A 23,566-nucleotide genomic window follows, 5' to 3' on the forward strand; every position below is an offset into this window, starting at 1 on the left:
CTTGCATACTGCCATGGTTTGCAGCCAACATCTCACAAGGTCATTGCATACAAAGTTGTACTAAGCTGTGGAAGCCCTCAGGTAACAAATCATATGGAGATAGCCTCCACCTCCTGTCCTTTCCTTTTTTCTTTGTGGCATATCTTAAATATAAGTAACTCTGATATTCAAATTTCTAATAATGCAAGAATACTTATTTTCAGTTGAAATAACATGATTGCCCAGCTATTTGCCTAGCAGAGAGGGAACACCATAAATCCTGAGTTTTACCTGTTTACCTGCAGAGTACCTCGTTTAAAGATATATATCCACATTTAGATAAGTCAGTATGATACCCATCTAAGCACCCCATTTAAATGAAATGGTTCTGTTGCAATATTAAATTTCCCTTACAAGTTAAAGATGTCTGAGCTAATGATGCTGCTGTCATCCTCTTTGGCCTTGCTGCGCACGTATCACTTAAATTCTTGCAGAGCAATGCAATCCTGCCACAAGTGCTGTTTCGGCTTGTACTGTTTTACCCCCTGCCCTTGCTCCTACACGCCCTTTTCCGATGTCCCTGCTCCCACACAACCTCCTGCTGTAGACCTTCGTGTTCCTCCTCCTGCAGGAGTCTAGATTTTCTATAAATGTAATGGTCACGCTCATATTCATCTGGTCCAGACTGAGTGACTTCCTTTACTTAGCAAGTTTCAGTCACCTTCATGAAGAGGAGAGGAGACCTGGCACCAAGTGCTTCATGCGAGACCCAGTCTGTTATCGGGGAATGCCACTGGCCACCCAAAACTTGCAAACTTCTCTCTGTCTCTCTCACCTTCAGTGAGATTTAAGACTACAAAAAGGACAGTGAAAGCATGGCTCATACCTGACCTATCTCACGTGGTGCTTCCTTAGGAGAGGTGCAGTACTTCTTGAATTCCTGTGCGACAGGCACTTTCACAATTAGACTCCTCTGTCTGACTGAAAGCAAGTAAAAATAAAGACACTGAACAAATTACTGACAAAACCAGCAGTCTTCTGTTGTCCTCATTTTCACTGGCGCTAAGTGTTTGAGGAATATTGAACCAGCTGTTAAACCTTCCAACTTGCTTTCCTTGTTGCCTGAGATTCAACTCATACTCAGCTTTTACAAGTCCCATCCCTCCATTCCTGGTACTGTCACAGTTTATTGTCCCATACTGCCCCTGGTCCCATCTGTAGTTCAACAGTCATGCTGCGTTAAAGAAGTCTTGCCAGAGATCCACTTCACTCAGAGCCTCCAGTTAAGAGATGCCTGAGAACTTTGTGGAGGTAACGACAAGCAATGCACCTCTCCTTGCGGCTCTGGAGAGCACCATGTAATCTGGGAGAGTAACTAAGGAGATCTAAAAAAGAAAGACTCAGATAAACACCCGAATAAACAGATATAGAAATCTCTGCTTAACTTTGTAACTTAAGAGTAATTTTAAAAGCAGGTGAAATAGCCTCTTACCGTTCAGAATACAATCATTTTCAAGTAACACAGGTACTCTTAAACTGAATTACAAATTAAATTACCCAAGGTCATGTTATAGTTTAGTCTCTCCCATGTTCCAGAAATGCAAAGATGTTGGCACTAGTAGCCCGTGCAATTAGAAAAAAAAATATTTGTAGCTGCTTGCTGCAAAATAGAAAAGTTGACAGGACCCTGGATAAGACCGAAGTATGATCCAGAGCCTCCTAGATCCTCTCCTTATAGACAGCACACCAAAGATGAAGGCCTTTAAACTCAGAACAGCAAGAATTGATTACAAGTTTATTACAAATAAAATAATCTACATTTCAAGTAGAAGAACGTAAGTAAAAAGCGATCAAGGGGGACAGAATATAAATAACAGTATAAAAGCAAGTATCTCCCTACACACCGCATCTTTTCAGGTGTATTTTGCTTCTAGACTATGTCCTTGTTAATTAAGTGGCTTTCTCTGTTGCAGCGAAGTACAATTTCTCTGGTCCCCAAGAAACCAGAGACCACACACACTTTCCTTGCCTGCCCAGAAAGCTTGCCTGCACTGATCCTGGCCTGCTCTTCTTAATGGAACATGACACAAATTGAAAAAAGACAAATACTGTACATCATACAAGGTAAGTCATTTTAGGTTAAGTACTTAAGGCTGGTCTAATCAACGACCAGCTCATCCAGAGACTGTGCTTCAACTCTAAGAGTCTGCCATCAACTGCTTTTCAAATGCCCACAAGCTTCCTTCTTTCTCTGCACAACACAAATGTCTATGTACTGCAGCCTATGTTGTCATTAGCATGTATTTAGCATGTATTTAGCATGGTATTTCAACTGCAAACTTCTGTAGAGCATCATCCACAGTAATTAATTCTCAAACAGAGATTGTAGTGACTCGGACATCCAAGCCAGCAAAGAAGCACCTGTTCAGTATGTTTACCCTTGAATGCACCATATGAGTTGCTATACCATAGCATAGATGACACTCCACAGGAATTAAAAAAAACAAATAAATAAATTTGTACAGTGGTTGACTCACTCCATGCTAAATTCAGCCACTTAAAATATTTTATTGCCATTTAGTTGTTCAGAATGCTGTTATGGTAACAGCCAAATCCCATGAAGAGGCCAAAGAGCAAGGAAAGCACCAAGCCCTGGGGCACAGTTATTCTAGCGCGGCAACAGGGAGAAAAACTGTCCCACGTAAGCAAAGCCCACCAGACACTGATCCCTGTCTTTCCAAAGCAAAGTCTAGTTTCTTGCCCAGTCTTGAAAGCAGAGACTCCAAGGACCCAATTACTTTCAGTTTTCCTTTTTTTCCTGAAGCAACTCTCCACCTGAAGTCTTAGGAGATGTCAAGTTGCATCTACTCACAGGAAGGACAATGCTTGTTGCCTAGAAAGTTAAACCTTGTTTCCTCTGAAGAAACTTAATGAAAGTAATTCTTTTTCAATTTCTCAACCTGGAGGCAATCCATGGGGTACCTTGCTGCACGAGAGGTTCAGCAAGGTTCATTTGCTTCCTTAAGCAAACATGTCAACTACTGGCAAATCAGCATAGTAGGTATCACAGGAGGAGCAAAGCAGTAGATGAAGTGATGCATTTCTAAACAGAAAGTGCAACAAACTGGCTTCTAGGGACACAGCCAAGCTCAGAAAAATGTTTAAGCAGATGAAGGCTGTGGGGAGTCTCCAAATGATCAGAACTCTGGCTGGTTTTAATCAATATGATCATAGCTCATTTCTGTAAACATTTGTATTTTGTTCAAATGCAACTTCTGTTCTTTTTATTTCCCTCAAATCTCCAGGTTTGTTTACAGTGTTTTGATTAAGATGGTGCCATTGCTTAACCTATTTTAGGGGGGCAGAAGGTGGAGGTGAAAATTTTTTCCAACTCTTTCTTCTAGACAGAAGCTGAATATCAGGAAATCCCTTTTGAAAAATTAATTGCAGAAACGGAAGGCAGAAATACAAGTTTTTTTCCCCTCTCTCCTCCAAGTGATTAGGAGTACCAGATTTGCACATAGCTATTGATGTCTTGTGAATTTGGTATATGTTGATCCATGTATTTTAACTATCTCTACAGTAGTATTCTACTACTGCCACACACGTGCACATGCTTTCAAGTGCTTGGCAAACAACTCCAATAGTGTTTGCAATCAAATGGGAGACAAAGATAGAAAACAGGCATGAGAATGAATTCTGTATTTCACTGCAATATTGCCATAATCCATAACACTATAATTTCTGTCACTAAGACCTTCCCTCTGGTACTTTCTCATCTCATTGCTGCACTCCGTGATCTTCAGATGCATTGCCTTGTCTTTTGTGCCTTGCAGCTGGTCTCGTCCAGTTCTACACCTACACTCAAGGCATTACTACAATTGCTAAGAACTTTCTTCCACAGCCCTTAACAGTCAGCCATAACAAGCCATCTCTTTCCCATCCCGAAAACCTCTTCTATCTTTTTTCCTGGGAAGTTGTGCCCTCCAAGGTGAAAGGCTCAAAACACAGCATCACTGAAGAGGTTCAGCACAAGTTTTGTTCTCGTCACTAAATTTCAACATTAAGTGAAGCTTGTGACCTTCCTAGTTGAGTCACTGCTCCTTCCACGTGCTGTCTCACTCCAGGAACATCCTTCAATTTATGCATATGTTTGAGCGACATCTTAAAAACAGAACTCATGTTTATTCATATGGACATCAGAGATTCTCAAGGACTTCTAAGATGTCCTCTGTCCAGCTTTATTTCCCTCCATAAAGGAGGGATTATTCTCCTTTTCCTGTGTAGTAGTGTTACACAGTGGACTGTGAGGGCTTTTCATTTTACTAAGACTAAGCCCCTTTTAGGAATGTTCTATGTAGACTGAAGAAAGAAATAGATGAAGCTGTTTCTTTTGGACTTAATAAAAATGTAGGTAATCCAATTTTAAGCTGTAAAGTTAAGAAAGTAAAAAGAAGCAGATGCTTTGAATTTAAAAATAAGAGACCAAAGAGTTACAATTTACAATCCATAGCTTTGCTACTGAAAATATCCAACTTCTGTTATTTCTCCCTCCAGAGAGAAAAAGCCTCAAAAAGAAACAAAAACTACTATCAATCCTCATGTTGTAAGCAGCTGAGGACAGCTTTTCTGGCCCTCCAGGCATCGGCTATGAACACTGCACTGGTTAAAGTCCACAGAGGAACGTCATCCTTATTTCTCAATCATCTGAGACAGATGGATATTTAAAAATCATGCATTTGTTTTATACAACTCAGCAAATAAATGACATTTGCAATACAATAAATCCATCACTGATGGACATGGTTGATCAAGGGATGCAGGTTTCTGTGCTGTATCTTGTCTGCCTCAATTTTTAAAGACACATACATCAATCTCATTTCATATTTCCTACTATTAAGAAGCAAACTGCATGATTAGATTTTCATTTATCTTAAAATATTGTTATCATCCTCACGCTTTAAAACAGCCTATTTCTGTCTCCTTTTTTTAAACTGCATTTCACAATTTGATCACCCTTACCGTTTTGAAAGCTTTCTCAAAGAAACAGCCAGCTGAAGCCAAAAGCTGCATTGTATGAAAACTATGCATACAGTCTAAAACCTGTTTCTGAATATTTCATATGAATTCCCAAAAGATTTCAGAAATTCAGAGTATTTATGTAATTACCTTGTGTACTGCTTGACTAGATAGGTGGGGGAAAATCACTTGTTATGATCAGTTCTGTTCTCTGTCTTATCTTTCCTTGACCCTTCATTCCTGTGTCCTTTCTACATAGGATATTAAAGAAAATCTGTGTGGTATTTGCCAATAAATTAGTTATATTCTACTGAATTGTTGAGGTAAGGTGAGTTATTATCTGTCCTACATAATTAAAAAAAAATATAAATCAACACAATACATGCATTTGAAGCATAAGAAGGAAAAAAGATATGCAACAATACTGAACTACTAAGAACCAATTTATTGCACAGATAAACCAATCTTGGTAAATTGACTACTCTTTCTGTGACAAATACAGCTAGTGACATTACTTGTTTTGCTGCAAAGTAAACACAATGAATATCAAAACCTATTTCATAGCTTTGCTTTAGAAGCCACATCATGTGTGAGCACAGCCAGGTTCTTTGCATCTTTTAGAGAGCCAGCAAGAATACTATAATATAATCCACAAACTTCTTCAAACGGACTCCACTGAACCTGTCTGCTCTCCACTATCCTTCCAGCCTTGCACTTAGCTCTGCCCTCTCCACGTAGTATCTTTTATTTCAACTATGGAAGTCGCCACGCTCATGCTGAGACCGCAAGACCTAGCAGAGAGGCAGAGACGCTGCACCTGGACTTCAAGAAATGGACTGCCTTGACATTTACTTTGTTAGTGCAGATGATCCATGGTGGTGCCAGCAATCCAAACCTGAAGCTAAGACCAAGACTAACATTCAGAACATTACTTTCAAAACCGATTTTGGGAAAGGACATCCTACTGCTTTCTCTTAACAAGGCACCAAGGGTCATCCTCCAGCCCTGAACATCTTCCAAAGGATCTGCCTACATCTGATCATGAAACGAGTTTTCACGTGACCCTTGTGTTTCCAGCTCAGGTACACTCTGGTCAGCATTTCTGGCTACGTGTCCGGAGAAGATGCAAATGAACATCATCCTCCCGTGTGCACCGATTCCTCTGCAATTGGACTGCGGCATTCTACCGTCTAAATTATTTGGTGTACAGCACACAGAAAGAAAGATGCACATGGATCCCTCTTGCTTGCAACAAATGGAAGTCAGTGTTCTCAGCACTGGGTCTAACGACAGGACACCCCCCACCATCCAAACAGCATAGCAAAAGCCATTTGTCTGAAGTACTGTAATCTTTTCAACAAATGTTCACTCCTCATAAACAGTTTTGTTATGAACTCAGAAGTCCTGGCAGTTCAGACTCCCCATGTAAATGACCCGAATGGAATTTTGGTTAAAAATGGATCTCAAAATGATGGCAAGCCTTTCCTCAGGTTATACTCGCCCAATAATGCTGTTCCCAGCTGGAGCGATTTCCACAAGCACTAAGCATGCATGCTCCTGGTAGGCTTTAAATGGAGCTGCTAACAACCACATTTATGAAAACTGTGCCCTTTGCTTACTGCGTCTAACACAGAAAAGATATTAGCAAAGCATATTCATGATCTATCCAGTTCATTAAACGGGTATAAAATTCACTGAATCAAGACCTTAATGCGCTAGCCTTGCACATCAACTTCTAACAAAGACAGTTTTGTTAATGCCTGTCAGAAAACTAATTTCAAAAGCCCTTTGCAGTCCCTGAGAAAGAGAGTCTGTTGTCTCTGACAGAGCAAAATCTGGCCAACAGCTGGAGGAGTCAGTAAGGCGGTTCACACTTATGTCTGGCTGGGGAGAGACAGTGCCTCCCAAGAGGAAGAACTGCAAAAAAAGAAAGATGTCAGTATTTCAATCTTCTATGTGAAAGAGAAGCTACACGCACGAGCCATCAAATACCAGAGAATGATGAACTGACAGATGTACCAGGACAGGACAGTAAACAATATAGGCTTGTATACTGTACATCAAAACAGAATCAGCAAAACAAACCCAAAAATCCACAAGGAAGATACTCTAATCAAAATATGAAAGAAATAAAATCCACTGTGTTTTGCTACCTTTCAATAACCTGCAAGACTATTATATTGAAAATGGTAAGGAAAAGCAATATAGAAGAGCCTTTTCTGTAAGATACAATGCATTCACATGGTTGTCAACCAAGCCAATGTTATTGCTGTCATTAATCAGTCACCTTTTGGGATGACATGCTTTCTTTTTTAAAAGTTCTCGCACAGAAGTGACAAAAGCACAACATAAAAGGTATATGCTCTGTTTAAAACTGTCATATGCAAGTTACCCACTAAACAGTTCCAGTAAACTAAAACAAACAAAAAATCCCCAGCACAAAAAAACAACCAGAAAAACCACTATTTTTTTTCTTAAATTACAATTAAACAATTCTAGAGTTTTAAGTCTTGTGGCAAACTAAAAGTATCAGGGACAGCAATGAAGAGGTGTCAGTGTGGTCTTTGGGGAAATTGATGGAAATACTCCACTGGATATAAAAAAAACTTGCACCATGAGAACAAGCAAGCAGTAGGACAAGTTAGGCAGAGTGGTTGTGCCATCTCCCTCCTTGAAGGTTTTCAAGGCCCAACTGGAAAAAGCCCTGAGCAGCCTGTCTGACCCCATAGTTGACCCTGCTTTGAATAGGAGGTTGGACTAGGGACCTCCTCAGGGCCTTTCCAGCTTGATTTATCCTATGATCCTATGCAAAAAATTTGGATAGCCTTTTTGACTTCATTAAAGCTGGAATTTTTCACTTTGCATTTGACTCAGTCCAATTAAAAAATATGAAAGCTTAAAAATAAGCTACTGTTCAGCTTTCCATTTTTAATAATTTCAACAGAACATGAAAAGCAGAAACTCTGCATCTCTAGCAAAGAGCAGCTGAAAGCCACAAGCAAGAAAAGTCACTTCAGGCATAATATTTTACCTGGAAACAGCATATTTTCCTTTTGTTTAGCATGGTATTTCCAGTTCAATAATTCTTGACAGTATGACACAAATGTGGATTTGTACACAAAGTCAGATTTATATAAAATGTGGCAAAAAAAATAATCACTTGCCTGCTCTTCCTACTGAGTAAAGGGACTCCAGACTGATTTCCCTGTTTTATTTAAAAAGCAAAGTTTGGAAGACTTCTGAATGTCAATACTATGATGCATCACATTGACATTTATCTTCCCAAGATTGCAGTTATACAGTAAAACCTGAAGATGGTATTTTTCATCTCTGCTGCAAGGTGAACTGTGGAATACCAGGAATACGAATACAAGATGCACCTAGCTCTCGCAGAACAAATTAATGAAAACGATATTTTTTTAGCTGCTGCAGACGAGCTGTCTTTACGTTTTGTGTTTTTTTGCCAATTTGTTGTGGATTTAAACCTCTGTCTGATAGGTGCCAGATGTTTGGTGATTTTTCAAGCTGCTGTTCCAAAGTAGGATAGATACATTTCTACAATCTGTTGCCTTCTTTGCTACACATTTTTGCCCTGCCTGTGTGCCAACACAAGCACCTTTACACCCGCACGCTGAACTGGATCAAGCTCTGCAGGCAAGCCAAACAAATTTGGCATCCGTAGGCAGGGTGAACACCAGTGCTGAGCTAGTTCCAAACAGGAGAGTGGTGGTGGTGGTGGAGAAAGGCTGCTGGAAGCAAGTGGTAGCTGAAAAACAGAGGAGAGTGCCCCAGTAGCAACACACAGAGAACACAGCTGCCTCCCCAGGCCATTTAAAACCATTACTTGTACACTGCAGATACAGGAGAGACAAAGGCCCCCCGCAGTCCTGCTCCCCTGGAGCGATTTCTAGCCATCCTCAGAGCCCTCCTGGGGACCTCTATGGGGCACCGGGGAGAAGAAGTACCTGCAGGCTGGCAGGAGAGCAGCTGCCTGGCTCAAGAGTTTATTTCTTTTGTATCTTTAAAACAAAACAACCCAACCAAACAAAAAACCCAACAAAACCAGCGCAAAGTGCCTCTCTCTAAACCTTTCTTCTGCCTTGGAGGAGACCCACTTGCTGAGGAAGTGGAGGCATAAAGGCAGCACACTTACATCCCTCCAGAAATTTAGAGCCAGACACCCTCAGTGCACTAAGAGCACCAGAAAAACAGGCAGGCTTGCCCAGTCGTGTGGTTTTCCGAGTCATCACACCCAGACCCCATCCCAGAAACGTTCCAAATGTTCCTATGGGGACATGTTACAGGGAAAGCCTGTAACAGTAAACAGACTTTATTTCGGGTGGTCTGGGCAATGGCTGCTGTTCCCCTTCCCAGGACACCCCGGGGTGCTCTTCCAGTGTTTCCCATGGTAAATGGTAACACAGGAGCGCTGTTATGCTCTAAACAAAATGGTATTTCTGTTAAATACTCTTAGCAGTGTGAACCTCCCTTTATTCTTCCAAACCAAAATAGAGCTACAAGTAAAGAGAGACTATTTTCCTCTTACTATGGATTAAAGAGATAGCTGCATGGTCTTAAATTCTGGGAGGGGAAGGAAGATGTGCACAACCAGCAGTTGCCCTGCACTAGGTGAAGGAGGGCACTTTTCCCTTTCCAGGAAAGCTCCAAGCCTCAATAGAGTTCTCATTAAAATATATATAAAAATGGTGACTTTTCACAGCATGATGATTTGAACATGTATTTCTAGATCTCCGTTACTACCCTTTCCTTAGAAAATCCACCCAAATGTCAGGCAGAGCTCCCTTCCACAGAAGTATTTTCCCCCTGTTGTATCCAATCATTTATGCCACTACAGCTACATAAGAAAGGGTATTAGGGAATGTGCCAGTCTAGTGCTGGCCACATTTCTGCAGTCTATGGACAAAATAAATCAAAATAAGTAAAGAAACCAAAACTTTAAATGCAAAAATGTATGTAGGGAAAGGAACATCGCAGAGGTTAACATGCATTGGGATAAAACCAGCACTGCTTACAAAACATTAGAGTTACCCTAACTGGTCTTTTTCACACAGTTTAAAGTTTCTTTGGGTCCTACAGCCAATACAGTATAAAAACAGTCAAGAAACATTAAGGTGTGACAAAATTAACAAATGCATGTGGGGGAGCAAATGGACTTCCTACAGGAAAGTTGTTGGGGTTTGGTGTTAGACTATAAATAGATCTCCTAAATACACACTGCCTCAGGGTTGCCATCTGTAAAGCCACAGTGACTTACAGAAAGTCAGCTACATACAACCACACACAGGTCTATTTAATGGGTTCAGCTATAAGACACTGATTCTGTAATGAAACCTTAACTTTCTCATCAGTAAAACTGGGCTTAAAAATAAATGCCCATGCTTTTTAGTAAATACGTAAAAAATATTTTGCTCTGGACTTCGGAAATCTCAGGTCTGAGAATGAAAAAAGGAAGATGATAAAATACAATTATTTCTGACACTCGAAAGCATTCTCACCAATGAACATTTTAAGGCATCAGAGTCAAGATTATTCAGTTAATCTATTAAAATACATTTTTAAATCATCGACCTAAAAAGTATAATGAATCCTGCTTGCAACATTATGCCTTTGGTAACATTAAGAAGTACATTATGGTTGTTAGATAAACCAAATTAATAGATAAAAGTTCTGTCTGTTTCTTAGAAATTAACAGCTGTGAACAGTTCCTAAAAATTAGGATTGCTGGGATTAAACTGCAAACTGTAGTTTGACAAGTTATCAGTACAGAATAAATTCTTTCAAATATTATGCAGGATAAAACCTGTTCAAGCTGCCTCTCCTTTGCAGCAACGCTAACTGGCCAAGTCTATCAGTGAAAACTTGGCTGCTTAAGGTTTAAGGCTGTAAAGACGTCTTTAATCATAGACATGAATTGTAGCGTTTAAAATGAAACTTTTTTTTTCCATAAAAACTTTAGCTTTTTATATCCTGTGACAAACCTGTTAGAAGATAGATTGCCCAAGCTATTACAGAGGATAAAGTCAAGAGAAGTAGTCTGATCACTTATCTTCCTCCCTTACTTCCAGATATCCGTATCATTTACTATCTTACTGCAATGCAAGAAAACTCGTAAGTTGTTGAACAGTGGGTCATGAGAATAAGCCTAATTAACTCTGCAAATTCCCACAAAGAATCAATAAGGAAAAAAAAATGACATGGGGAAAAAAAAGATATAAATTGAGGTATTCATCCTTCAGCTGAGGATGAGATTGGAATAAGAACCTGGAACAACAAAAGATCAATGCACCTCATTACACTAACATGGACTTGTGCTGGCTGCAGTCAACAATCATCATCAAGCCTCCTTCTAAGGATCCAATCATACTTTCATCACCTGATGCAAACATACAGGACTGTTTAAAAAAGTTAATTTTTAAAAGAAAAATATTGTTTCTATACATTAAGATCTGACAATCAGCATTCGCATGCCTTACTGTAAGCCCAGCAGCCTCTCTGTTCTCAGCTTAACAGCAAAAACATAACTAGGTACCTCTGATCACCTGCAGTCCCTGTGTGCATTTCACCACACATATATATTCAAGTCAGCTTGGCTTTAGAAATTATGCCCCCCTGGGAAATATTGCCAGAACAAACACCTCCCAAAGAGGAACGAGGCACCTCTCGCATCTCTCAACCACAAGATCTAGGCATATGGGAGTCAGCGAAAGGAGACGTAGGACAGATGAAGCGTGCTCAAGGACGGCAGATTTCAAAGAATTCTAATTATTTTTAAAGTAGGCCAACCCCCAGGACATATCTATTTCATCCAAAAAAATTAATCCAGCCTGCTCCCTGCCATCCTGTTTTCCCAAGGGCCCTCAGGCATACACAAAGATTAAAGGCATGAACTATCCTAGCAGTCTGCTCCCTTTTATCACAACAGCTTGACAACTCCCCTGTCATCACCAGCCTTAGTAGAAGATAATAACGGGAGCAAAACTTGGTAACTCCCTGAGAGGTGACTGACATGACTATTCATGGAAAAGGCAAGTCTGCTCTCTAATACAGCAACTCTGCATCCTACAGAGACGCCCCCACCTTTTGTTTCTCTATGTGAAATAACGGTGATGGTACCGACACTTTGGATTCCTGCTCACTGCTCCGGATGTGAGCACTCAAGGGTCTCATCATACACTGCCAAAGTTGGGCCAGAGTAACCGTTTGCTCCCGGTTTGACATTGAAGTCTTCTCCCAGTCTTGATTCCAGCGCCATGGATTGCTGCACTCCTTGAGGATGTTTTCTCTGCTGGTGACCCTGAAGGAGGGGCTCATGCTTGGACCTGCTCAAAGAGCTTCACGTCCTCACTGTCAACAAGTCAACACTTCTTGGCCTTCTTTAGCCCAACCTTTCTTTTACTGTTTACATAATTGAAAAATAAGCAAGTCTTCAAGACAAATATTTTAGATTGGTACTGGAAAACACAGAGGAACAGAAGACACAAGGAGTCTTCAACTCTTAGACACTGAGATCACACAAATGCATCCCAGAAACTGATCTGCAGTCTTACTTCAGACACCCAGGGCTGGAATACCTCCACAGAGAGTACTCAAGACCACTTTACACACTCAGTAAATCTCATGCCGTAGGAGTGTCTTACACTGAGTGAAATATCAGCATTTGGAGCTGAGGACCTCCAAAAAGCGATACAAGAGGCAGCAGGAGATTCCGCTCCCTCACCAGCAGGAGCTGAGGCACAAGAAACCCCCACACCATCCTTCTGGACTTGAGAGCTGTTGGCTAAGAACAGTCTGATCAGAGGCAGGTGATATGCTTGTAGACAGTCACTAAAAGGTCATATTCCATCAAAAGAAGCAAACAACAACAAAACCTCCCACCCTTTTCCACCTCTGCAGATTACCGACATTGTTTTTAAGCTAGTCAATAGTGAAGGTCTCAGTTCTGTGCAGGGGGAAGATATTTCATAGAGGGGAGGGAAATAAGGATGGAAAATGTGAAAGAGGTAAGAAAAACACAACATATTCTATAGTTGGTGTTTAAAGCTTCTCAGAGGCTTTGGAATGCTAGAATAACACTGTGGGAGATGGATTAGCAGAGCCAGAGCAGGTGAAGCAGTCTGAGGTGCATGATAAATGCACCATTGACACATGCATGGCTTATGAAAGACATATATTACCAGCCTTGAAGAGTTGCCTTCAAGGCCCCATTTAAGTGAGAGTGTAGCAAATCTTGTTTCAAGACTAAAGCATGCAGAGAACAATTTATTTTCTCTGAAGAACATGTTATCTCAATATTCTTCCTTGGTCTTCCTTCCTGAATAGGAAGAATAGAAAACTGATGACATTACTATCCCAGATACTTTTAAGAGGTGGCTTGTTTTTTTTTTTGTTTTGCTTCAAAATGTTATTACAGATGAGGCATTTCCTACAGCCAACTTAAAACGATAAATACCTCTTTCTTTGACATATCTAGAATTCTTATTAACTAGCTCAAAACAAAGACATTGCTTTAATAGCTCAAATCCATAAAGGCAGAGATTGAGGAATAAAACAGGGTGCTGCTCTTAAAAGAGAAATCTGTTACTACAGGTTAAAACCAAAGCAAGTTTTAATCCTCAAGTTGTGACAAAAATGTTCAAATATGAAAAAAATGTATTCAATTTCATTTAAAATCTTGTATTTTTTCTACACCACACTATTTAACATAATACTCTGCCTCATTTAAAAAAAAATCAACTGTATTCACTCAAGTCAGAACAGTTCTTGCTGAGCCATTTTCACTGCCAATTTTTTAAAAGACAACAGAATAAGAAACTTTGTGGGCTGAGCACCATCTGCTTATAATTTCATTAACAGTTATATTTTGAGACCTTCAACTGTAAAGAAAAAGTTTTCCAAATGTAAACCAGTATGCTGTTTTTACCTTACACCTTCCTACAGTTCCCTCCTGCTGCTCAGGGGTTTACTGCACATCAGTGCCGACTGCTGCTGTTTGCAACTGAGCGTTCCACAAGGAAATCAAAGGAAAATAAGTTGTAGCTTAGGAAAGCCAGAGCAATACTAAAAAACATTACTGGAGCCAGTGATTAGAATGATGGATTCAAGAAGACATGGCAAGACAGAAACTTAAAAGAAATACAGACCACCATAGAGCAGCAAACAATTAGTTTATTATAACAGCGAGGAAAAAAAAACAATTTGTTTTGCAAGTTGCAAGAAAGTATGCTTATGCATGGAGAAGCATGTTTAATTCCTGCTTAATACAATCCTTTTTTAAGCATCATCTCTTCAGTACAAAAAGTAGCCATTTTAGTAATAATGTATGTAGCCCGGTAAGAATAATATTTTTATTCCCACATGGGAAGCCAATGGATTTTCAGCAAATAGGAGTTCTGTGCTATCAAACGCATCCCTAGGAAGGCACCAACCTATTTCAAAGGCAGCTTGCACTAAGCAAAGAATTTGGTTTTTCAAATTTCAGACCTACCAATTCAAATGATATTCCAGTGAGTAAGCAAACATTTCAAAACTGTTTGGTCCCAAGCAGGGGAAACACAGTAAGGATGTTTATTTGAAAACCAAAGGTAGAATACACGTATTAGCCTTCTCCTCTATATCTCTTTACAATTATTAACAACAAAACACCTCTCTTCCACAAAAGCACATACTTTCCCAGTAAGCTCCTTCAAGGAGGAGGCTACAAAGAAGCTGATAAAACCCAATCTAGAAATCTGCTATAAAGCACAACCTTAACCTTTGGTTTAAGTTTACAGAAATCTACCAAGTTTATTTTTTTTCCCCTAAAACCTCTATTAGGTGAAAGGCCAGAATACCCCCAAATCCAAGCCTAAACAGTATCACAGGTTGCGAAGACATGCACGCTGCTGGCTGCTTATTGCTCCCCTTTGTTGGGCCATTCTGGCAACATCTTCCTTACTGAACACGTTACCGTGAAATTGCTATTAGTCATGGGGGGGGAACCTCACTCACCAGAACAGTGTCTCAATCTAGAGCACTGTGGGGCAGAGGTGGACTGCTAAAGGCAGGTTCAAGCAAGATAAATTCCCTTTAATTCACAAAAAGATAAAGAAAACTGATGGAGGAGGTAGCCTTTTAAGCAGCATGTTGCTATTTTTAAACTAATCGTTCACAGTAGACATTTGTTTTCCATACTTACGGAGGAAATCTAGTAATTAGATGTAACTGTTACCCGACTTGGAATCCTTCTCTCAGATTATATGGCCTAGTTTCTGCAAAAGCATCCCCCCCCCACCCCCACCCCCCCAAGGTAGAAGTCAAACCTATTAATGTAACAGCTTATCCTGCCCTATTTCCACTTGGCAGTCTCCCGTAATGCTGATTTAATATCTGACAAAAATAGGACAAAGATACTGTCATTTTTCATTAGGGACTGTCAGCTCAATACAAGCAATTTTAACTCTGCTGAGCATGGGTTAGGGAAGGTGCATGCTGCTCGGCCATGTGGCGAAAAACCCACATATATACTTCTGGATATGACCTGCCTTCTCTCAAGGCTGGCATCCTGATGACCCACTGGGCCTTTTCCAATAACTAAATTTACTAGCACCAGAATTGCTACTATTTCAGCTTTGCCATCATCTCTTAATTCACCACCTTTAAAATCGAGTTAACTATTACCTAGATTTTTATTTTAAAAAGGACTTTATGCTAGTTTTAGTGCCCCATTGTTTGGCCACTAAGCAGCACAAATTACCACTTCTGTTGTGGGTTTTCTTTTTTTTTTTTTTTAAACAAATGACAACCTACCCAACCCATTGTGTTGATCCTTCCTGATTTCTGTTGTCTTACTCACAGTTTCTCCATTAGGTCCTGCAACAGGGGAATAATTTTACCTGTACAGTTCCATAAATGGGCACAATTACTAAGTTTTTCTGCATAATCTCACCTAAGAGAGCAGAGCCACCTTTCATCCTATGCTGGGGATCCTGCCAAAGGCTCCCTGGTTCCTTCTCCTGCAATGTGATTCTTAAAAAGCAAACACCAGCCTTAACTTAAGATCTTTGATTTTTCAGGTGTTACCACAAATGGTAACACTTGGCACTAGAATAGGACAAAGGGAATCTTGTCACAGACATATAAAATGGTGCAAAACTGCTCTCCCTAGAGGAGTAGATATCTACATAATTAATAGGAGTTACTTACCTGACTTATTACGAGGGAACATAATGACAAAAGAGTTCAGGAAAGTTTTAATACAATCTATGTATGTATACATAAATTGTAGGAATTATGTAGGGTGGGTTTTTTCCCCCCATTTCTTCACATTATTCAGGAAACTGCTTTGTGGTCATTTATTCTGCAACATAACTGGAAGCATTTGTCAAAAGATTTCACTTTTAATATGACAGGGATTGGGGTTTTTACACTCTCCCAAGGGTGACAGATTTTTACAAGCTTTTTCAAAGCCAATTTAGATGAAAGCACACATTAAAAAAAATTAGCATTTAATATCTCAAAACATTTTCCCTATTACTGTTGCTAGCAACACTAAAGATTACTGTAATAAACAGAGGGGGAAAAGAAAGCGATGCTTACTTCCAACAGCAGCAATACTTTGGCTATAGCAAACTCACTGCTGCCCTGCGCACAGATTTCAAACAAAACTTGTTGAACGTGAAAAATTTGTCAAGGTGTTAATTTCTGCTGAGTGTCACACAAGAAGTAGTGACTTATTATGCCTCTGACTGTGGAAGGCAGCATGCCTGTGTCTAGCCCTGCACCTGTAGGGAGCTTTTCACACCCGGATGATGAATGATTGCATTGAGCTTTCAGATAATGCCAGAGTGGCAGAACTGATGTGGCGCTCCTTGTGTTAGGTCTCACCCAATTACAGAAAGGGAAACCAGTAAAACAAGTGACAGACGTATAGATAACTAGACAAAGCAACTGAAGAGAGAGAGATTATTTTGCTGTTTGATCCGCTGTTTACCACAATGCATCACGTTTTTACCAAACTCTGACAACTTGAATCCCTTCACTACTGAACACCACTCTCCCTGTTACATCAGATTTATCATCTTATTTCGATTCCTGCCTTTCCTCCAGTAATGACATCAAATTCTTGCATCTCGGTTTCTCTCCTAAGCACATTTGCCATTACTCCTTAAGGAAAAGTGGAGAATTTCCGCTGAGACTTCCACCGCAAAGAATCTAATTTAAACCACAATAACACTTCAAGTTCAGTCTGCAACTTGTCATTAAGTTCTCAGTGACAATCCAGCCAAGGCATAGAGGGTATTAGCGGTCCTTAAAGTGGGGAAGAAGGGGTGTCACCAGAAAGCTAAAAAAATTGTCCAGTCAGCTTTTGTTTCTTTTTTCCCCATAACTCCTCCGCCTCCACATCATAAATTCTCCACCTTCCCATGGCCACATGGGAACTGTAACGTTTAAACTTGGTGGTTGGCGAGGGCCCGCAGCCCTGGCTGCAAGCCCATCATCCGGTTTCCAGAACCAGAGGGACGGGCCAGAATCGCCACCTGCGCCAGTGCCCTTGGCAGAGCCTCCCTTCCCGATCCGAGGGCAACTGCTCCTCCTCGCTACGGCACGGCTGCCGTGACATCTGGCAGCAGGGACAGCTAACTGTCCTGGCAGGGGGATGAGGGTATAAATGTCTAAGGGTGGGAGACTGTGACCTCAAAAGCTCCTGTTAAGTTACAGAGCACCGCGAGCACAGCTGGTGTAGGAGATCTGCACGTTTTTAGGGGTGGTAGGAGGAAGGGGACAGTTGTCCAATTACCTATACACACAAAAAAGGCCCTGGGAACCCAGTCCAGAAAGTCTGAGAACTGTTGATAAACAAACACTCCCTACACAAAAGCCCGTTAAGAACATGTCACTTACAGACACAGAAAATTAAATACCTTCAATACGTGGCAAGGCAAGGCCAGGCCAGCCCATCGGTGGCTCAGGCGCGGTGGCTATGGGCTAGCTAAAGTTGGGAAATACCACAAGTATTGTAATGCTTCAAATCTGAAGCAACAGGTTCCCAGATATGAGGCCAGGCAGCCCGTGCCAAGATTTCGGTAAGTTCTCCTCGCTCCACACAAGAGGGCATAACAGGGAATTTATTTCGTGGGGTTTACAATCTCACCACCGTATTTCTGACTTGTGCAAGGTCAGCCACACGCTTTCAACACATTTTTTACTACCTTCCCAGGCTCCAGAAGGGGATAAGTAACACGCTGGACACTCTTTCTACCTTACTTTCCTGCACATGTACAAATGAATAGGGTCATTCCTCAGCTTCTTGGAGTGCTCCAGTGAAGATCAGAGGAAGTACGAGATCACCGATCATACTGCTACCACATAGGCTATGTGCATGCAAAGTTGTACTTCCAGCTTTGCCTCAGGTAGGCTAAACAGATCTTTAAGAAAAACCCCAAAAAACCACCAACCAAAACCACCAAACTCAACTACACACAACTTTTAAACCTTCTGAATACTAATTTGGTCACGTTACCACCTTGTAATTGGTCAAATTTGGAGAGTTAAAGTTGACCTATACTACATTTACTCCTCCAAATATGCTGTTTTCAACTCTTCAGTAATGAATCTTTCTTTACCGTTTCAGTCCATTGGTTCTGTCTGCTATACTACCCACTTCTTGATGTCACCAGCTTTTAAGGCTGTATCTCCGAGGCTGATCATTAGCGACACATCTCACTTGGGACCAATGAGTACTATAGTTGGGATCCCTACAGCAATCTTCTTACGATGAATAGCCTCACTCATTTTCTGCTAGCTCCAAAACCGTGATCCCTTGATCCAGAGGAGCAGAAGGTACCGGAAAACATCCAAAAGACCCCACAACATGCATATAATAATCAGATCAAAGATTCCACCTAATCTTTTCTCACAGCCATAAACAAGAATGTGCGTGTCCTTGCCTAAATCTTCAGTACCCTTGTAATCCTTGCTATCAGATAGCTTCCATTGGAAACTAAAAGCTCTTTAGGATAAGCATTATTTTACTCTGTTCGGATATTTCTGATAATGCAGATAAAGAAAGACTTAACCTCTCCCTCCGAATCCTGCAAGCAGTTTTTCCTTAAATGGTGTCTTGCAGAAACAAAGCTCCACAGTCAGGCTACCTGGAGAAGGGCTTTGTCTCTCCAACTTCTGAATACGTGTTCAGTGAACATACACATCTGTGGAAGGCTTCTATCAGAAAGAAAGGTCTTATCTCCAACTGCCTGTATTACTGTTATTACCTCTGTGTTCTCTCACTTCCTTCCTAAACAGCCATTTCTCCACTTTCACTTTTTGTCTGAAAAGTCTCTGTACATTAATCATCTTGCCTCTCCAAAAGATCCTCTGAAATCTTTTAAGATCAGCAGAAAAAACATAACACAGTATTTGAAGAGAGAACATTTTTTTAAAGGTACATAGTTATAACACTACTACAAGATCTTCAGTATTACTCTCTATCCCATTCTTTTCTGCTGCTGTAAGCAGGAAAAGATTTAAGGTTATAAACATAAAAAGAACAACACAACAGAACTTTTCATCTTTGCTCCTTTAAAGGCCTCGGTGTTATTAAAAAGTGCCCCAAGGTTACGGTGCAGAGAGGGAAAGGGTACTGCCTGAGGTTAGCTATAAAAAGTTAAATTCTATTTTAAGCTGGTACTGTCTGAGGAGGAATTTTACATTTGTTGGCTAGACCTTTCAGCACAAGCGAAGGGAAGAGGGTGTTGTACGGGAAGAAGAAGAATTATTCTGTTATCTTTAGCTTAACATACTTTCCGGCAGCTAACAACAGAGCAAACACAAGACGTGTATGACTGAACAAAGTACGCACCAGCGCATTTCAGAGAAGCGGTTATGATTAAACTCCTAGTTCCAACATGCCGAAACTGTACCAACACAGCCTGTTTCCAGGTGTAGCAGGCAGCACACCCTGAGACACAAGCCCACCCCACGGGGTCAGCGTTGTCTCGCCCAGCAGGATGCAGGATACGCAGGCCCTCGTCTCCGGATGTATTCCTGGGCTCTGCCAGCTCGCCAGAAATATGTCGGAGCACTGCTAGCAGCGAGCCCGCTCGCTATTGTTTAGTATTCCTCACCTGAGCAGCTTCTGAGGAGGAAAGCAGTCCAAACCGAAACATGAATTTAGTAATAACAATACTGTTTCCCACAAAATGATGAAGCAGCATGTGTTACCCACTCTCATATATACCACAATGGTAAGTAACCAGCTGATCTAGCTAATGAACTAGATACTCTGTTTAGATTTCACCTCTGACAGTGTTTACTTAATATAATTATATTTGTTCCCCACAAAGACTGAATTATTTCCTAGGGTGGCTGTCATGGATATTTCCTCCTCCAGTCAAGGCAGGGCTAATCAAGACAGAATGCTGCTTTATCGGGGGCTGGACTGTAAAAACTCTTCCGACTCCTTTATTGCCACGCACACCAGCTAGAAAAGATTTCCGAATGAGACCTCACATGCAAATGAAGATGGATACAAGGGTTCAGCTCAAAAGTCTCTGAGCAGGCTCGTGAGAAAGGACAGCGTGATTCATTACAGCACCTGAATAAATTGATACAGCATGCACACGGTAGGACTGCAGTATTTCAGTTGTCACCCCAGAATAATCGTCCGAACACAGTCACTGCCCTACACAGCAATGCAACCGTACCTCATTTTTTTTATAGGATGTCACTTTACAGGTCTGTTACCCTTGCCTAAGCTGGAAAAGTAATTTGACTGGTTTTGACACAAAATGTTTACTGCCTGACATTTTCTTGGGAGGTATGCAAATAAAATTCCTGAAGTTTCTTCTGTACACAGAAAAGCCCATGTTGTCTCTAGAACAGTTTACAGAAACTTCACTGCTTAATAAACTGCTATCTCCAAAAGAACCGCTATGGCCTATTATCTCAGCAGCAACTGCCAAGATCCAGCAAACTGTAACAGCTTCAGAAGACAGAGCATCGGCTGAAGGAGTCCAAAGTCATTTCCAGTTTTCAAAAGCAAGAATTCTGTCAGCTCACTTGCCTTCTACAATTACTCAAAGCAGCCCACTGGAGAGGACCAAGATCATCAGTGAACACATCATAACAGATCACTTTTTAAGATAATCCCTGTAAAATGTTATGACTTTACCAAGATTAAAATAATCCTGACTAATCTTACTTGAAGCAGATCCCCTTAAGTCCAGTTACGTTCCACGGCTCTAAAACACCTGGGGAAAATAGGAAAAGCACTTTGACTCCTTCTGAGACCCTGGCATCGGAGAGTCAGATTATTCTCACCTGATGCGACTAATACAAGGTCATGGCAAGGGTCACTCCCCAGATGCGTCTGCCTGACCTCCCGAAGCATTCATTCCTAGGGGTTTCAGCCGAAGCGCTGCCCATCCCGCGCCTCACGGGTTACCCCACGATTTTGGGGTGGGAGATCTGCACCACCTGCACAATCAATCCAACGCCTCCTGCCTTTCCGTGCCTTGTTCTTACATTACCTGATCTGCTGCTTCTCCTTGGCGAGACCTGCCGTTTGGTTAGTAAAACCTCGGGAAGCTGATCGGCGGCAGCGGGGTGAGCGGGAGAGGGGAACACCCGGACCCTTCGTTAAAGCTCTGGGGGAGACCTTTCCAGGGTACTTAGGCGGCTTACACCAGCGCCGTTATCTGAGGGATGAAGAAGCCCCAGAGGAGACTCGGACCTACGTGGTTTGGGTGCCCAGGGCATCGCCGGCGGGGAGGTCCCGGGGAAAGGCCCCGCCGGGGCACTGCCCGCACTACCCCGCCGGCGGCGAACACCGGCGGTGCGCTCCCGCCCCGGCGGGCGGAGGGGCTGCGGCGGCCCCGCGCCGGGTGGGGCGGGGCGGACCGGACACCCGCCGGGCCCGGCCGCCGGGGCCCAGCGGAGCGCGGCGCCCCCGGGCCCCGCCGCGGCCCGGGCAGCCCCACGGCAGCGGCGGGCCACGGCGCGGCGCCGCCCGGGCAGGGACGCCTTATCCGGGGGACGCCCGGGGACGGCCCCGCCGCTCCGCGCTCCCCTCTCGGGCCTGCAGGCGCCACAGGCCGCAGCCCGGGCAGCCGCCCCCCGCCCGCCCGCAGCCGCCGCCGGTCACCTCCCGGGCGGCGGCCCCGCCACCCGCTGCGTCCCGCCCGCCCCGCGCGGCCGCACACTCACCCGCGTCCGTCCCGGGGGAGCCTGGTCCTCGGCGCGGGGCGACAGCGAGGACCAGAGCAGCAGCAGCCCCAAGAAGCTGCCCGCCAGCAGCACGGCGCGCAGCAGGAAGCCCAGCTTCAGCCGCATCCTCCCTCCCTCCCGCCCGCCGCCGCCGCCGCCGCCGCGCACGCAGCGCCCGGCCCCGCGCACCGGAGGGCTTCCGCCCCCCGCCCGGCGCGGCGCGGCCCCGCCGCCGCCTCCTCTCCCCCTCCTCCCCCGGCCGCCGCTGCTCTCCGGCAGCCGCCCGCCTGTGGAGGCTTTCCTGCCGCCGCCGCTGCACGTACAAACTTTCTTTTTTTTTTTTTTTTTTTTTCTTTCTTTTCCCCCCTTTCTCTCTCCCCCCACCCCTTCTCCTCCTCCTTCCCCCCCCTCTCCCCGGTGGGCTCCCCCGCTGCGGGCTGCCGCGCCTGCCTCCCCGCCGGGCGCAGCGGCCGGGGTGATGCGGAGCAGGAAGTGGCCGCCGCGGGAGTCGCCGTTCCACGTGGCCGCCCCGCACCGGGGCGGGGGCGCCTCGCACCGGCCGCCGCTCCGGCCCCGGCCCCGGCCCCGCCGCCGGGCGTGTGCTCCCGCTGCACCTGCTCCAGCCCGGGCTGCGGCTGGGGTTAACCGCGCCTGCACCCCGCCTGGGCAGCGGGAAGGAATGGAAGAGCTCGAGTGGGTTTTTGGCTTTTCTCAGCTGGGTGGGCAACTCTGCTCGGGGCACCGACTTGTAAAAATTAAGGTGCAAACGTTTAACTCCAGTGATTGTCATAGGACTGGGGTAACACAGGCCCATTAATTACTGAGTGCAGCCTGGGCAGAGTAACACTGATGTGTGCTCAGGATAGCCTGCAAAGTCAACAGATTTTTCTTGAGGATAGCAGATTAAGTACCAGATTACAGCGATGTTATCAGCCCTTAGCTGGCGTGTATTTTGTTACTAATTTTCTGCACTAAAAGTTAGGCATCCTATTTCCTCCTTTGAAGGAGTCATGCACACAAACCTGATTATGTGAGCACTCCTCAAAGCGGAGTGATGCAAGAACAATACTTCCAATGTAATGCTTTTGCCCCTCCTGTGTATTCAGTACAATCCGCTTGCTTTGACATTTTTCAGTTTTATTTCTTGTGTGTACTGGGAGGATATCAGATCCAACGATCCTGAACATTAACTTTCAATGATAAGCACGGTAGAAATAAAACAGGATATTACACCCTGAACAGGATCACTTTGGAGGAAAAAAACCCCCACACCTAGGTGACCTTTGTAGTTGGCACACTTAGACACAGAAGTTTTTGTTTGTTCATATAACTTGTATAAGTGCTCTAGCACCATGTGATTCTTTTC

General features: G+C 43.1%; 1 protein-coding gene across 2 annotated transcripts in view; it reads right to left on the reverse strand.

Annotated features, from left to right (window-relative positions):
* Nucleotides 1–22,326, reverse strand: part of GALNT7 (polypeptide N-acetylgalactosaminyltransferase 7) — a 73,758-nt gene extending 51,432 nt beyond the window's left edge. For both annotated transcript variants that reach the window (XM_059817650.1, XM_059817649.1), the window contains exon 1: nt 22,201–22,326. In XM_059817650.1, the coding sequence (XP_059673633.1) occupies nt 22,201–22,326 (126 nt within the window). The remainder of the gene's footprint in view (nt 1–22,200) is intronic.
* Nucleotides 22,327–23,566: the final 1,240 nt, after the last annotated feature.

The sequence above is a fragment of the Gavia stellata genome, chromosome 5 (assembly GCF_030936135.1).
Source record: "Gavia stellata isolate bGavSte3 chromosome 5, bGavSte3.hap2, whole genome shotgun sequence".
Lineage (NCBI taxonomy): Eukaryota > Metazoa > Chordata > Aves > Gaviiformes > Gaviidae > Gavia > Gavia stellata.